General features: G+C 38.3%; 1 protein-coding gene across 1 annotated transcript in view; it reads left to right on the forward strand.

The window, feature by feature from the left end:
* NALCN (sodium leak channel, non-selective) overlaps positions 1-12238 on the forward strand; it is a 31252-nt gene extending 19014 nt beyond the window's left edge. Inside the window, exons 18-26 of the mRNA XM_019612036.2 lie at positions 1307-1455; positions 1795-1888; positions 2464-2596; positions 3143-3258; positions 5030-5187; positions 5769-5919; positions 8035-8184; positions 8842-8959; positions 9988-12238. Coding sequence (XP_019467581.2) covers positions 1307-1455; positions 1795-1888; positions 2464-2596; positions 3143-3258; positions 5030-5187; positions 5769-5919; positions 8035-8184; positions 8842-8959; positions 9988-10181 — 1263 coding nt within the window. The 3' untranslated portion in view covers positions 10182-12238. The remainder of the gene's footprint in view (positions 1-1306; positions 1456-1794; positions 1889-2463; positions 2597-3142; positions 3259-5029; positions 5188-5768; positions 5920-8034; positions 8185-8841; positions 8960-9987) is intronic.
* The last annotated feature ends 4091 nt before the right edge of the window (positions 12239-16329 follow it).

The raw sequence follows: 16329 nt of genomic DNA on the forward strand, positions 1-16329 counted from the left end.
GTAATAGAAGTTTTGTCTTCCAGAATGCAGGTCTGTGACTTGTGCCTTTAGCACTGTATCTTTTATAACAGTATAGGATTTCTATTCAATTTTAAAAATATTGGACCGAGTTATTCTTCTGGAAGCACCAGGATGGCTACAAAGCAAGTCATTTCTAAAGTTTTTATTTATTTCATGCTGGGATTTGCTGCGATGTAGTTGAGAGTAGACTAGCAGAATTAGAACAGGCAGGAAACAAGCAAATTTTTTTTAACAAATGATGACATTCTGCATTGTCTAGCTGTGGAACTTGGATTATCAAAACATTTTCTGTGAAGTCTGACATATTAAGGTAAATGTGATGAAAAGTAAAGATCACTGTAGTGGATTGCCAGGTTTAAGAACAGCAAGACAGAGGGCTTGATCAGTAAAGATAAAAAAAAGTTCTGCCATCAAACTACACAGAGCCTGTAGATCTTTGGAAATCAAATGAAAAATCCTTGCTTCTCCTAATGCAGACAGACCAAGTGATTGCTTTCAAAGCTTCCTGATTGATTCTGAAGCTTTTTCAAGGTTTTAACCCAGCCATTTGTGCTTTTATGTAAGGAGTTGCATCAGTCTCACCAACTTATTTGGTGTGATGCAATGCTTGAAAGTCAGCATGAGTTACCAGTTTGGGATGATTCTAAAGAAAATTGATACCTCAGTTCCATTAAAGAGAATTTTCTGTAGCATCCAAAGTGTTTAAGGATTTTAAGGCAATCTAAGGCGATACCATTATAAAGAGTAAAATGTTCAATATGGCTGCATGGAAAAGTAATATATACCTATTGTCTATGTCATTTTCAGAATTACACTATCTTCTTAAGCTCTTTGGCCAACTTGCATGAGAAATTAACTAGTTCAATCAATCTGTTTAATCAATCATACTGATCTTAAGAAAATCCCCCTCTCTGTACATCAGCACAATTTTTTGAGTAAGCTCTAAGTAGTTTACTACAGCACCATTCATACAACGCTAACTTTCATACTTAGGGTGAACACCAATCCATAGTAAAGCTTATTCTGTATTTTTGTCATCTTATCCTATACTGAGTTATTTACGGATACTGTTTGAGGATGGGCTGATATTTTCAACAAGTAGAAAGGCACTGAATTTCAGAGGAGGACACAAAATGTTGATTTTCAATCAGATTTATAATGTACTGTTTCACTGGGTTCTTCCATTAGCTTATATGTCAAAATGGCAACTGCAATGACTCACTTTTCACTCATCTCTCTGATTTCCTGAGTGACACTGTGAATTGCTTTTTCTCTGTCCTTCCAGGTTACACTAAAAATGCTGCTCCTGACTGTGGTTGTCAGCATGTACAAGAGTTTCTTCATCATAGTGGGAATGTTCTTACTGCTTCTTTGTTACGCTTTTGCTGGAGTAGTTTTATTTGGTACGGTGAAATATGGAGAGAACATTAATAGGTACAGTACCTCATGGAGTTGTTCCTGGGAATTTCCCAATCAGTACTGTCATCAGACTTCAAGGAGAGAACAGGGACAGGAAATAGGGTCTGGCTTTGAGTCTTCTTTTGCTCTTTAATAAAATAAGGCAAGATATTCAGACCTGTGCCTGAGCTACATTTCAGTTGTGTCTTAAGTCATGGAATAAATAATTCAACAAGCTCATTCAGATAGTACTGTAACTGTTTTCAGTTCCAAATAATAGAACAGTAGAAAATGAAAATGGTTTGCCTTTTTTTTTCTTGCCATACGTTACTCCTGGGACATCAAATGATCTCTCTCTCTTTTTGTTTAAAACAGACATGCAAATTTCTCATCAGCTGGTAAGGCTATTACTGTACTCTTCAGAATAGTTACCGGAGAAGACTGGAACAAAATTATGCATGACTGCATGGTAAATACAATACTGACAGAGATAAACTAGGCAAGGAATAGGTAACATCCCCGCATCACAGTGTGTTTCTAGTACCTTAGAGGGTACAAGGAGCAGAGTGACTGCCTTTATCTCTTCAAGAGATGCAATGTTCACTAAGTTCAGCACATGACACAAAAATTGCAGATCAAATCACAGACTCACAGTGTAAAATTTCATGGGGGTAGGCTGTTATGTGATTTTAAAATCAAAATATGCTTTCTGAATCTAAAGTGCAGTAAATCACTTTTCCACTGTTATCTCTGCTTTGATTGTGGCAAAAGGACTGCTCAAACAAACTGTAAGGTAAATGCTGGTCATAATGACCTCAGAATTTGTCCTTGAATCATTTTACTCTGCTTAAGTAAATATCTGCCTGTGGGTTCCATTGCAATGAAAATCACATTATTCGCTTCCTTCTTAAAATTAATGTACAGAAAAGCTTTCTGAAAGCCGTATTTCAGAGCACCAATTTGTTTCTTTTCAGCAGTACAAACACATAGTGTGCCTTGTATGTGTTAGTATTATTGACTGACTTTTCTTCTTCGGTTTCCAAGGTTCAGCCTCCATTTTGTACACCAGATAACAGCACCTACTGGAAAACAGACTGTGGAAATTATGCTGGTGCTCTTATGTATTTCTGTTCATTTTATGTCATCATTGCGTATATCATGCTGAATTTGCTTGTTGGTAAGTGAAAGCATGCAATAGAAACGAAAAGTGTCAGTCTGACATGTAATATATTAGACTTGTGCCTGTTGTGCTGTTCAGATATGAAGTTACCTTATACCTACGTAGTTATATTCATAGCATGTTAGTGATAATTCTCTGGCATGGTGTATGTTAAAACTTCAGAAGATTTTTCCACAAATTTTTTCACACAAATTTTTTCAACAAAGGGATATGTTGTATTTGTTGAGTATAATTATGCATGTATTATTTTCTGAGCTTCTCTATCCTCCATTTTACACTTTTCCAGTATTGTATGAATTCTTCTAATCAATTTTATAAAATTTTCAATTAGGCATTTAAGCACAGCTTTTAAAAAAGTAAGTACAGTGAGTATGTATGTACCATGATAACTTATTGCACATTGAAAATGCTCATCTGCTCATTGGCAAGAAGCTTGCACAACAATTCACATTTTGTTGAAATTCATTGCTGCTTTCAGTTTATCAGTTAGAATGTTACTATTGGCTTTATTTATGGTGTATTTTGCTTTTTCGTTTTTTTTAGCTATCATTGTGGAGAATTTCTCATTGTTTTACTCAACTGAAGAAGACCAACTTTTAAGTTATAATGATCTTAGGCATTTTCAAATTATTTGGAATATGGTTGATGACAAGAGAGAGGTAAGAAACTTGAAAGTGAGCAGAGAAATCCAATAATAAATGTTTAGGGTGTTGTTTTGTTTTTTTTTTCCATTGAAAAATTGTATGGGGGAAACAAAGTGTGCTGAAGAAACTCACTGAGCAATTACTGTCCAGATTCTGAAAGCTCAGTGAACGTGATCTAACATTGTTGATGATCTATTAAATACTAAGCTCTGTTCTTTACAATAGTAAAGTGCTGATGGTAGTAGACTTAGAAATAAATGTAAATATTCAGAGGATCAATGAAATAGCATTTTTAGTCCCAGCTTCACAAGTGTTGTTCCATTATCTCCAGTTCGCAAGCTCACATCCATTTCTGTCTGATCTTCAGAAGTGCTTTGCTGAGATTTTGATGCTGTCTCCAATAAGTTCCTCACAGGAAGCAAATAAATTATGGGCTGGTTGGGCAGACAGCAGGATGGATTGAAATGCTGTCGAACAGCTAAGCCCAGAGGGTGGTGATCAGGGGCACAAACCCTAGTTGGAGGCCAGCAACAATTTGAATGATGAGCAGAGTGGATGCTTAGCAAGTTTGCAGGTGACACAAAACTCAGGGAGTGTCTGATATGCCAGAGACTCATGCTGCCATCCAAAGAGACCTGGAGAAATGGGCTGACAGAAATCTTATTAAATGCAAAAGGGATAATACATAGTTATGCAACTGGGGAGGAAAATAACAGCTGGGGACTACCAATCTGAAAAGCACCTCTGCAGAAAAGAACTAGGGACTGCTGGCAGACGTCAAGTTGAGCATGAACCAGCAATGTGCCCAGCAGCAAAGAAGGCTGGTGGTATTCTAAGCTGCATGAGGAGTGTTGTCAGCAGATCAACAACTGAGGCTATTGATGAGGCCACACCTGGAGTACTGCATTCAGTGTTGTGCTTAGCAGTATGAGAGACATGGAGCTTCTGGAGACAGTGCAGCAAAGTGCAACAGGGATGACTGAGGACCTGGAGCATCTCTGCTATGAGGAGAAGCTGAGAGATTTGGAACTGTTCATGCAAGGAGAAGAGGGGGCTCAGAGATCGACTCATCAATGCCTATAATTACCTGAAGGGAGAGTGCACAGAGGGCAGAGACAGGTTCTTCTCAGTGGCGCCCAGTGCCAGGACATGAAGCAGAGGGTGCAAACTGTATCTCAGGAATCTCCCTCTGAACACCAGGAGCAGTGCTGTGCTGTGCAGGTGCCGGAGCACTGGCACAGGCTGCCCAGAGGCTGTGGGGTCTCCTCCCTGGAGCTCTCCAGAAGCCGCCTGGCCGTGGGCCTGGGCACCCTGCTCTGGGTGGTGCTGCTGGAGCAGGGGCTGGGACACAGGCACACAGAGGACCTCCTGTCCAAAGATGCACATAGAAAGAAATAGTTTTACAGCTAGATGCAGTTCTGGATGTGAATATGGAAATTCTAGTTTAATTTCAGTTCTTCAAAGGCAGCATTTTGGATGTATAAATCTAATTTCAGATTAATGCAAATGGGGAAACTAAGTAGCCCAAGGAATTCTGAAAAATTCTGACAAAATGAACAGCACAGATTTTCATTGTGTATCAGTAAAATAACAGCAAAGAATTCCACAAGCTACTAGTAACTGAATGTATGTATTATCTAGTAGTGTATTCTGTTTGACTTAGCAGTCCAGGATTTGACATGGAATCTTTGGAGAAATGGTGTTTCTCTCACTGATCAGATTGAAGGTCTGAGTTGATTGTTCTATCACAATAACAATTTACCATCTACTATGCAATTTTACCCAGGGAGTAATTCCTACCTTCCGAGTCAAATTTTTGCTGAGGCTTCTGCGTGGCAGGCTGGAGGTAGATCTTGACAAGGACAAGCTGTTGTTCAAGCACATGTGCTACGAAATGGAACGGCTCCATAATGGCGGTGATGTCACTTTCCATGATGTGCTGAGGTAGTGTGAAATTTTCTCTAAACTTGTAGAATGCATGTGATGTCGTGTATTTCTCTCTAGGCTAAAAGATACTAATTAGGTTTGGAAAAAGGCAAGATTGGTAGCCACAGAGGCACTACCTCTGAAGGAATCAGCTCTAAATAATTTTAACATTTCTGTTTGAGACAGTTGTCCTAACGAGCAATCCTGTGCTGTCCTTGAAACCCAACCAAGGCAAAAACGTTCTCACACATGTAGGAATTAGACACTGTATCTGACTAGAAATAAAGTAGAAATGAGAACATTAATCATGGAATTATTGAAGCTTAAACAAAAAAAAAAAAGACCCACCAAAACTACAAATGCGTTAGTTGCTTACAGTTCAGCAAATAACCTGCATTGGATAGTTAAATGTAGCTGATTCATTTGTTTTGAGGACAAGTCTCTTCCAGAATTAGCTCAATGTTTTTTAGCTTCAGATCTGAAGGCACATGCCTAAATTATGTATTTTTGCTATAAAATCTTAATTATGAGTTTTGATTTTCTAAACTGTATTGGATGTGCATCAACATTTTAAAAGTGCAATATCTTTTTTTTTCCAGCATGCTTTCTTATAGGTCTGTAGATATTAGAAAAAGTCTTCAACTGGAAGAACTGCTTGCCAGGGAACAACTAGAATATACAATAGAAGAGGAGGTAGCCAAACAGACCATACGCATGTGGCTGAAGAAGTGCTTAAAGAGAATCAGAGCAGTAAGTCAAGCTAAAACAGAATCTAAATGATTGCAATAAATTGTACATTTCAGCAAAGCTAGAATTTGCTGTCACAATGTTTAATTTACTCTGGAGCCATGATGATATTTATGTGAAAAAGAATATAGCTGTTGCTAACTCAGCAAAAAATTATGCCTACAGCTCAATTCACAGAATTACAAAAATAAGCATCTTTTGAAATCAAAAGCTGTCTTCCTGCCAAAAATTTATCTATCTCTTCAACAGAGCAGGAAGATGTATTTGCAAAGTCCGAAGTCAAAGGAATGAGGAAAAAAAAGCAGTGTAATTTGATGAAACCTCCTAGGTCTAATCCTTCATCTAAATATAGTTTCATTATTTCCTTGTCTCTGCTGGCACAAGCTACCATGAATAAGATACCAGTAGATGACTCTTCAAATGGAATCTGTCTCAAGATACATAATTTGAATGAGCCACAACAGTAACTATATACAAATGAACAATCTGCATATGCAAATCATGTCTACAGACCATGGCACATGATAGCTGTGTCTGTGCTGGTAGATTGAGTAGGGCCAGGTCATTGTGTCAGGACTGGCAAGGGACCACCGATATTGGTTGTATGTTCCTTGGCACAGTTTTGGCACTTGTATGCTCCTGCTCTCCCAGACCACTGTTACAAGACTACCCTCCAAGCACAATTCAAAGCAAACAGAGCAGAAACTGCAGTAAATTTAAAGCTATCTTTTGTAGGAGAAGGAGAGTCTGGCCACATCACACAAGTCTTGGCCTGCCTCTTGGCTTCAGCTCTGCAGGAAATCTCTGTCTGTTCAAATCACTTGTATAGACCAAGCTCATGCTTCTGTATTCTGTTTATGTAGCACTCCTGTTTGTCAGAAACATTTTTGCCTTTGTTCTGCATAGCTTCAGTATTTGCTGATCAAGTTTTGTCTTGGATGAAATGTATGTTAAATACTTCCAGGAATTTTGAATTGTCCTTTGCAGTTATTCTCCTCTTTTATTCATTAGAAAATATCATCTTTATATGAAAGGTCTAAGTGTAGCTGTTTTGATCAGTGATTTTTCATTTGCTGTGAGGCAAACTGAGTCCATGTTTTGATGCATATATTTTTTTTCTATTATTTTTATAAAGTTTACTTCTTGTAAGCTTGAGCGTGTAGGTTCTCTCTAGAGACCTATGATCATGAGATCTGGCCTTTTCTGTTTGCAAATTTATAAAATCTTAACTGGATGATATGAATGTAATATACGTTCAAGCTGAAACATGAGTGTTCAAGGCATATCCAGATTGATAGTTACATTTTGGTTCCATCTCTATAACAGTAATGACAGTAAATTTAATCTCAGCTCTCAATTCTGGGTTTGTTCAACTCAGTTGTTCATTTCATTATGATATCGAATTACACTGTGTTAAATATGCTGTTCATTCCACTCTCGTAATATGGTTCAGATCATTTCACATTATATGAACCTTTTATAAAGTGAATATAATTATGGAAGTTAAGATATATTTTCTAATTCTCTTGTTAGTCTCTAAAGAGGAAGTCTGTGAAAACTACCCAGGAAAGCAAAACCTTTCCTAAAGGCTGTTTAGTTTAATTTAAAAGCAAATTAGATTGTATGATCATAACGGTAGTGGTTTTGTTTTTCTGTATGTATTGTAAATCTACACTCAGTCTCAAGGTTTCCACTGCTGTTTTATTCATTCTTATTGGAAGCCTGTTCCAAAGTCCATGAAAACAGTCTGAATTTTTTCATTGCCTTCATGTAAATCTTAGTGAATCTCTACCTTGTTTCTTCTTTGGGAGAAATATTAACACTTAAATTCAAAACTTCATATATTTTCAAACTCTAGGTTATTATGAGCAACTCGTTTTCCACTTAATGTGTTTTGTAAGTTTCATCCTTCAAATATTGCATAAAGGCCAGACATATGCCAGGAGTCACTTTATTTAAATGATGGCCATCTGATATGTGAAGCTTTATCGATGCACCTGGAATCCACATCTGGCACTCAATATTTGGTTAAATATTTAAAAGTTTGAGGGGAAAAAATAAGAACACTGACATACGCCAATGAGAACATTATTTTTGTCACATATTGTACCTTGATAGAAACAACAGCAATCGTGCAGCATTATTCATAGTCTACGAGAGAGTCAACAGCAGGAGTTGAGCCGATTTCTGAATCCTCCCAGCATTGAGACAACGCAGCCAAGTGAAGATATGAATGCTATTAATCAAGATAACAGTGCACAGCCGGAGGTATGTTAACCAGGAGACCATCAGCTACTCAGAGCAAATTAAAAAACAAAGAAAAAAAAAAAAAAAGAACAACAACGTTTCTTATTTGTTCTTTTTAAACATCATTTTCAGTGGAAAAATTGAAGGCAATATTTTATTTTGCTCTGGTCTTTGCCTTCAGGTGTAAAGACAAGGTAGCCTAAGTCAGGAATTCCCTGGCTTAGCTGTCTTGCTAGCACTGTAAAGGGCTAACTTGCAGCACCAACTTTCAGCTCTAGTGTGAGTTTTCTATAGGTTCAGGAACTTGAGTTTTTCCTGTTATTCATTCTGAAGTTGTTTACACTGGGAAATGAGCATTTGGCATGAGTAGGAGTTCTGAGCTTTTCAAGGTAAGAAATGAAGAAAGTACTACAAAGGGTTTCCACTGTAGAAGTCTGAAAGCTACATTATATGTTTTAGTGTGCATAATGGAATTGAGTCCAAGTGGTCTTTTCTTTTTCCTTTATCCTTTTAGTGGTAGACTGTTGAGGCAGTAAAGATTGAAAACCATGCTGCCTTACCTTTTGCTAGTATTTGTGTGCAAAGCTTGGAGATGGAATAGAAAGGCTAGATAACCCTTCTTGGAATTATCCTCTTGCAATGGAGACCATTAACAGATTCTTTTTTTTCTCCATTCAGACAAGTAGCCAGCAGCAGCTCCTTAGCCCAACACTTTCTGACAGAGGGGGCTATCGACAAGACACTGCAGATGCTGGGAAACCTCAATGGAAAATTCGGCCACGGTGTTTGCCATCATGTGAGTGAAAAATGCATATCAGTAGAGTACCCACATGACAAAACATTGCTGTAGAATAACAAGACTGTGACAAAGTATGTTAGAGAGTGTTAGAGATGCAAACACACAACTGAGCAAAATTAGAAGCTTCATAATTCACTTTCTACCTCCTGTCTGCAGATTGCATCCACATCAGTTTTTTGACCCTCAAGTGTGCTGAAATATAGCTCTCTCTCCTTCCTTCCAATTCAGAAAGCTTGGAAGATGTTTCCAAATATGGTTATTTGCAGGATTTCTTGGTTTTTGTCTTTTTATTTTTCATACATTAACTTAGAATCTTTGAACTGAGGTCTGTACTGTTCCATATGTTTGCCATATGTTTGGGAACACAAAGAGTTAAAGAGGAAACACGTTAAAGAGGAAACATCGAGCTGCAGCCAACTGGGTATGTTTTGCAAGTGCGAATGAGGAGTTTAGGGTTCACTTTCTTAGTTCTTATCATGGCCACAGGAATCTTGAATGTTCCTTGGTGGCAGCCTCAGAAAAGTAGAGATATGTCCATGCACAGTACAGACTAATATGTGGTAAGTGTCCAACGAATATCGTGAATGTCATCACTGAGCTCAACTGTGTTTCTCTTACACTTACACATGCATTTTTGCGTTCCATAAACCATGTTGGTACTTTGCACTGGCTTCTACCCCTACGCCATTGTCAAATATCACTTTCTAAGAGTAGAAATACTCTTTTCCCTCCATTTTTCTGGCTCTTACCCCTTTCACAATTTTGTTAGCATGTCAGCTCATATAAGTACTACTTAAACCATTTAGTTCACAATTAAACAGGTAAGAAAAGACTTATCATGCCAGTTATCCCAACAGAAGGAAGTCAAGCCAGCTAAACTGCTCTGCCAGCAGAGGAGTGGGAGCAGGGTGAGCAGCTGGAGCATTTTAAAGCTACCCTACTGCAGTTAGTTCTGTATTCCTGAATTCCAAGCAAAAATGTTCAAGAAGCAAAACTAATATAGAGCTTTCTATTTAATTTCATAGCCCCCAAACCAAGAAGCCATCCCGGGTCTTCAGTCAACCTGCGCTCTGGTGGATGTTTAACAGTGAAATCTATTGGATGCAAAATGAATCCCATGTCTGATGCTGCTTCTTGTGGATCTGAAGTCAAGAAATGGTGGACAAGACAATTAACTGTGGAGAGTGATGAAAGTGGGGAGGACCTTCTTGACATTTGAAAGAGACTTGAGTCATATTGCAACAGCATCCACTTCAAATACAATCTAATTTTCTATGTTTAGAATCAAACACGCTGTAAGTGATGTATGATTTATTTAAAATCATTATCATAACATTTTTCAAATGCTTATCCTACTGCCGTATGAAACATAGCACATACTTATACATTAAAATTCACCTCTATAGGTATAACTGTACTTTAGGAAACCTATATACAATAGCAGTACAAATAAAGCCAGAGAGACTGTATTGCCTTTAGCAGAGACAGAACTTCTATAGGTTCTATAGGTTCTATAGGTATATAATGAAAATGCATTTTGATATACACATATCTGTTTTTCTTCAACCTATGCTATGCTTTAAAATGGCGACACTTTACAATACAGGGGTAATGTATTTCTTCTTTCCGTGTTATCCTTCAGTTCTTATTTATTAAGATTTCTTTAGAAGAATTTTATTATTCACAAACGACCTGAAGAGGTCAGCACTGACTTCATGTTCAAGGGAAGTATTTTTACAGAGTACAGATTCTGAATTACAAATCTAAGCTTTTTTCTGGACATTTTTTTAAAATATGCAAGATACAGGTTAACTCACTTCAAAATCAGAAGGTGAAGGATTGGATTTAAAATGTAAATATCTTTGTGTTTTTGTTAATTATGCAAAAAGCTTGATTTTCATACAGGAAAAGAAAAAAAAGACATGAAAACTGTGCATTGAACCATCCAGCAAAAGACTTCCATATGACAAATGCGGTTAATGTTTCATTTTCAGATTAGTTACATATATGTATGGCGTCATTATTCTCCTGTTAGCTGGATCCCATTTCCTTGTGTAGTCATAAGATAACTTTGTTTTTGTCTGTGCAATAAAAGTTAGCAACTTGGGAGTTCTCATTAAAGAGCAGTATTGTATGGCTTTTCAAATACAGTTCAATTTTGCCTGTATAGGTAGAAGTGAATTTTACTTGCCCAGGATACTACTCATGGTACAGCCCTGCACTGCTAAAACATGACATGATACTGTGGTTAAGTATCTTTCTCCTTTTTACCCTGATACATCGCATTCTTACATGTTAGCATTCTATTTTATGAAGCAACAATAGCGCTAAATTACCACTGGTGAAAAAAGCAGCTGTCCTTTTTGTAAGTTTTTCTGGTGAAAGGCCAATGCTATAGAGATAGGGAGGCAGAGAAACAACACGATGCAGCAAAGCAGTGTTGCACACAGTTTGTCACATTCAGAATTTAGGCTGTCTGAAAAACGTGGGCTGAAAATTTGCCCTTCCCTCAGGGAAGAACTGAGAGGTAGCAGATTTTATAGCTCGGCCACTGACTAGGTTTTTTAGCATACCTGGGACCTTTCTGTTACCATTGTTTCCTATGGAAATGATAGGTTGCTCTACCACGGACTGATGTGAGATCTTGTACGAGGCTCACAGCTGACATTTATCACCACTTAAAATACATATCCTTTAAAAAGCTGACAAAACCCAGTGCTTTGTAATGTTTTCTGGCCAAAATATTAATATCGGGTGGTCAGAATTCAGAACTGTTTTCACAGATGCCTTCTCCATAAATGCAAAATTAGTTTTGGCCATAAAATGCAGTTTCCTTGGCATCTGTTAGTGTTTTGTTCTCTGTGTATTGTTTAACATTGTTTAGATTTTTTCAAAAATGTCATATTGAGCACATCTGTATTTTGTGGTTTCTTTATTTGCTTTGGAGTATAGTTAAGTTTAAATCTAGTCAACTCTGTCTATAATCTATGTAACCGAATCTGTGCATTCCCTTGTTTACAGGCTAGATTATGAACCATCAGCAAAACCTCACATGCAAATCCATCATTTTGTGTTCTGTTCTGTGCTTAAGTTCGGCTTTTGTATATGTGAAAAGAAAATAATATTGGATTTATAAGACAGTATCTTTGAAACTTCAATAATATATTGAACTGCAGATCTTTATGAATCATTCTTGCTGCATATCTTCTTTTTAAAAAACCTGGCAGACATTTTTTTCTTTGCCTTACAGCACTCTGTCAATAAAAGTGAGTTGCTTTAAGCAATATTCCTCCCTCTGGTTTTCATTCTACCTGAGTTTGCTATGTCTAGCTCATTTGTGATAATGCTGCATAGTGCCTGGGTGCATTGTTTGTAGTGGATTTCTTAAAGCAGCTCTTTCAAACTTTGCTAATTGGAGGGTCTTTGGGTTTTGGGGGAGAACTCCATTGACTGACTTCAGGGGTACTTCCCCAAGGTTCAAATCCAGCAAATGGTCATTATTTATTTCTCTTTAACTCTCTTTGGTTTAGTTCCTAGATGTAAACATGTTTGTGTATGTGTTTAAGTTTCTGGTGGAGGGGATGTAGAGGTTTAATAGCCTGCCTTCCAGCACCTTACAAGACACGAGAGATCCCTAGGCCATTAATTTAATGTGTAAGCTGGTTCTGTGAAAGCAATGCTCACCTGCTGACTCCCTCATTTTGCTTTTGCAAAAATACAGGAAGTGAAATGCAGTTACATAAATATGAAAATAATGTACACTAGATCACCCAGGGAACTAGATTTAGATGAAAAATTTGTCAGTATGATACCCTTGGCATGACTAGAGAAAGTGATAACCTCCTGCTCCACAGCAGAGCAACCACTGCATGTTTGCACATGAAGATGAAGTGGAATTCAAAAACAGTGTGTACAAGCAATGGAGAGAGACAAGGGAAGAATCAGGAAATCAGTCCATCCAGAAAGCCTTGAAGAAACATTCAAACAAGGACAGATCCTAGGCAAAAAAAGATTGCGAGGGGAATATCACTACCTACAGTGCTCTTAACCCATAGAATTAAATTCAGTACTAGCCTATAAAGATAAAAAGAAGAAAGTATTTAGACCTCTTCTTACCCCAAGGACAACTCTGTTTCATAGGAAACAAACTGTAGAACTCTTTGTAGCTTGGGTGGTGAAAAACATGGTTCACAGTACTGAAACAGACTTTTTAGCAGGGTCTGTTGTGATAGGACATGGAGAAATGGTTTCAGACTTAAAGAGGAGATTTAGACTGGATGTAATGAAAAGGATTTTTTTACAATAAGGGTGGTGAGGCACTAGAGCAGGTTGCTCAGAGAATTGGTGGATGTCCTACCCCTGGAGACATTTAAGGTCAGGGTGGACACGGCTCTGAGCAACCTGATCTAGCTGTGGGTGTACCTATTCATTGCAGAGAGGTGAATTATATGGCCTTTAAAGGACTCTTCCAACTCAAACATCTCTGTGATACTATGAAGTCTGAGAACACAGCAGAGATATAGCTCAATAGCAAAGACAGGTCCTTTTTCAGACAGTTGCATTTCTAATGAAGAAATTAATAATCTGAAACCATTTGCTACTGGACAATATCCAACTGATTAAAGAGCTAAAAGCATAAAGTGCACTTTGTCTGGCAAGCTGAAAAACCATCATTTTAACTAATAAGGACCAATCAGGCTTGAACATTTTCAAAATAACACTACATTCAGTGTTGTCTATATACAAAGACCAGTATCACAGCTTCAGAGAAGCCAGATATTTGGATGCCAAAAGTAAGTGACTTTGGGGCAGTAATCATTTTCATTCTCTTATTTTACTTACAACATGCCCAGAGTTCTTGTTGGTGTGCGGATAAGGATGTCCATGCATCTCCAAAAGTGTTGAGATCTCGTGCTGTTATAATAGCACACTTAGAGCCTCAGCAAGCAAAATCTACGCTAAGCCTCCCCTCCAGAATGCCATTGTTCTCCACCCTCAGCATTTCCACTGATAAAAACAAGCTCTGGCTACGTCTGTCAGTGTTACCAATATGATTAGCTCAGTCTCAGTGATTTCATCTTCAGGAAGCCTAATCCATCCCTTCTACTGAAGGCAGTTCTGTTGCACTATAGATGAACTTGCAGCAATGCATAGGGTGATGCTGGGAAGTTGGCTGCCCTGGTTTGTTCAATTGCTCTGCAACACAAAGGGAGCCTCACTAAAATTCAATTAACCTTCATCTTCCTCCCAAGGGCACTAGTGTCAGACTGCATTAGCAGCTGTTGCCCATTGTTTCAAAGAAGAATCTCTAAGCACCGAGTTATTAACCCATCAGCGAGCAAAGTGTGCAAGCAGTGTCATTTTAGCCCACTTCCACAGGTTTCTGTCTATACAGGTATTTCAGTGCCATTAGAGGTTTCATTCATTTAGCTGACTAGCATTTCTTCACTGAGGAATTTATGCAAATTACTTGGGCACCTACAGAATTGTGTTTCACAGAAGGATGGCTTAGTGGGAGTGCAATAAATGCCTAAATACTGATAGAAAAGGGAAAAAAATGACAATCATACAGCCTGAAAAGCTGTTGGCATTTCTGTATTGGAACAGCAGCCACAAGTGGCACAAGCCTCCACTGTCTCAGTAGGCATTTCTCTGTTTCAGGAAATCTTTTGCTGCGGTTGATAGCAAACTGGTTCATGTCAGATTCGTTTCCTTAATGCGTTCATTACTGAAATACAGCTCAGCTTTCATGTTTTGATTTTTGCTTTTAGCTGAAAATGTTACCAGATCCTATTTGCCGTCTCTAACTTAAAACTATCAATATTTTGGTCAGCCAAAAACTGCATTTCCACATGAATAATCACCATGCACAAAAACTCTGCCCGATATTTCCACTTGTTCACTTTCCTACACATTTTTGTATCAGGCATATACATAATGTCATACAGAAAAAAATGACAGAGAAAAAAGAGAAGTATTGCCTTTGTTATTAACATGCTGCACACACAATCAAAAAAAAAAAAAAATTGCTTTATTTGCTGAAAGGGATTTAACCAAACACTGACCCAGATGCTGGGTCCACTTTGTCATTCCACTGTGGAAAGGAAACCTCCAGCACTGCAGTGCCTAGGCAGCCACAAGCAGCCCATGGGCACTGTGAAGTTTGGCAAAAACTTTCAAATCTGTGATGCAAAATGTGCATTAATGCACTCTTGTACTGTGGGTGCTCCTGAGGGACTGATGCAGGGAATAGTTTTAAATGTAAAAAAAAGCTCTCAAGCACGCCTGCTCATAAGCAGCTCTTCTCCCACCAGAAAGCATAATGCCTGAACTCAGCTGGTATAATGCTGCACCCACTTTTTTCTTTTCCTGAGCTCTGTCAAATGCTCCAGGTTTAAAAATCCAAGTATCAAAACCTTCATCTTAATTGGATCAGTAACAGCAAGAGCATTTCTCTGACCTTGGCCTACAAATGTGTTTCAGCTTCATATGCATACATCAGTTCACTATGTATCTATTAGGGCTTATCTACAGGATGCAATTGCAGCAGCTAAACTTAACCTGTTGTTGCAAATTGATTTCTCTAAATAAGTTAGAATACCTGTGGAAATGCTTATTTCAGTTTAAAGTTGTTTTTTTTTCTACTGACTGTGTTAAAAACCAAATAACCTTGGTTTTATTCTTATGGCAAAAGTCCTCCCAGCTTCACACATCAGCTAACTTAACTGATTTTAAAAGCTGCCTCTTCACTTATACGGTTGCAAAGCTTTTGTTGAGAGCAGGTTTATCTTTGGATATCTGGCTAGGCTCAGTCCCAGCTCTACGGCTAAGCCACCCCAGCTAGGTGGGGTGATGAATTGCCTGACAGAAGGCTTTCTACAATGGAGTGACAACATAGGTGGACAAAGGGAGAGCAACTATTTGGATCCTGCAAGGCCTTTTACATGGTCCCACACTACATCCGTATCTCCATATTGGACAGAGATGGATTTGAAGGGTGGAATATTTGTTGGATAAAGGATAAGTTGGATGGTTACTGCCAGAGGGTTGTGATCAGTCCCTGTGTCCACTGGTGATGAATGGTTTTCTTCTCAGGTCCATCTTGTGACTGGTGCTCCTCACTGTATTTACTAATGACCTGAATAGTGGAATTGGGTGCACTCTCAGCAAGTTTGAGGATGATACCAAGCTAGGTGATGCAGCTGACACTATAGGAGGAAGAGATGCCATCCAGAGGGACCTGGGCATGCTAGAGAAGTGGGCCCACATGAACCTAATAAGGCTGAACAAGGCCAATTGCAAAGGGATTACCTGGACTGGGGCAATACTTGATACGAGAACAAACTGGGAGAACTCTGTGAGAGTTC

This window comes from Meleagris gallopavo, chromosome 1, assembly GCF_000146605.3.
Source record: "Meleagris gallopavo isolate NT-WF06-2002-E0010 breed Aviagen turkey brand Nicholas breeding stock chromosome 1, Turkey_5.1, whole genome shotgun sequence".
NCBI lineage: Eukaryota > Metazoa > Chordata > Aves > Galliformes > Phasianidae > Meleagris > Meleagris gallopavo.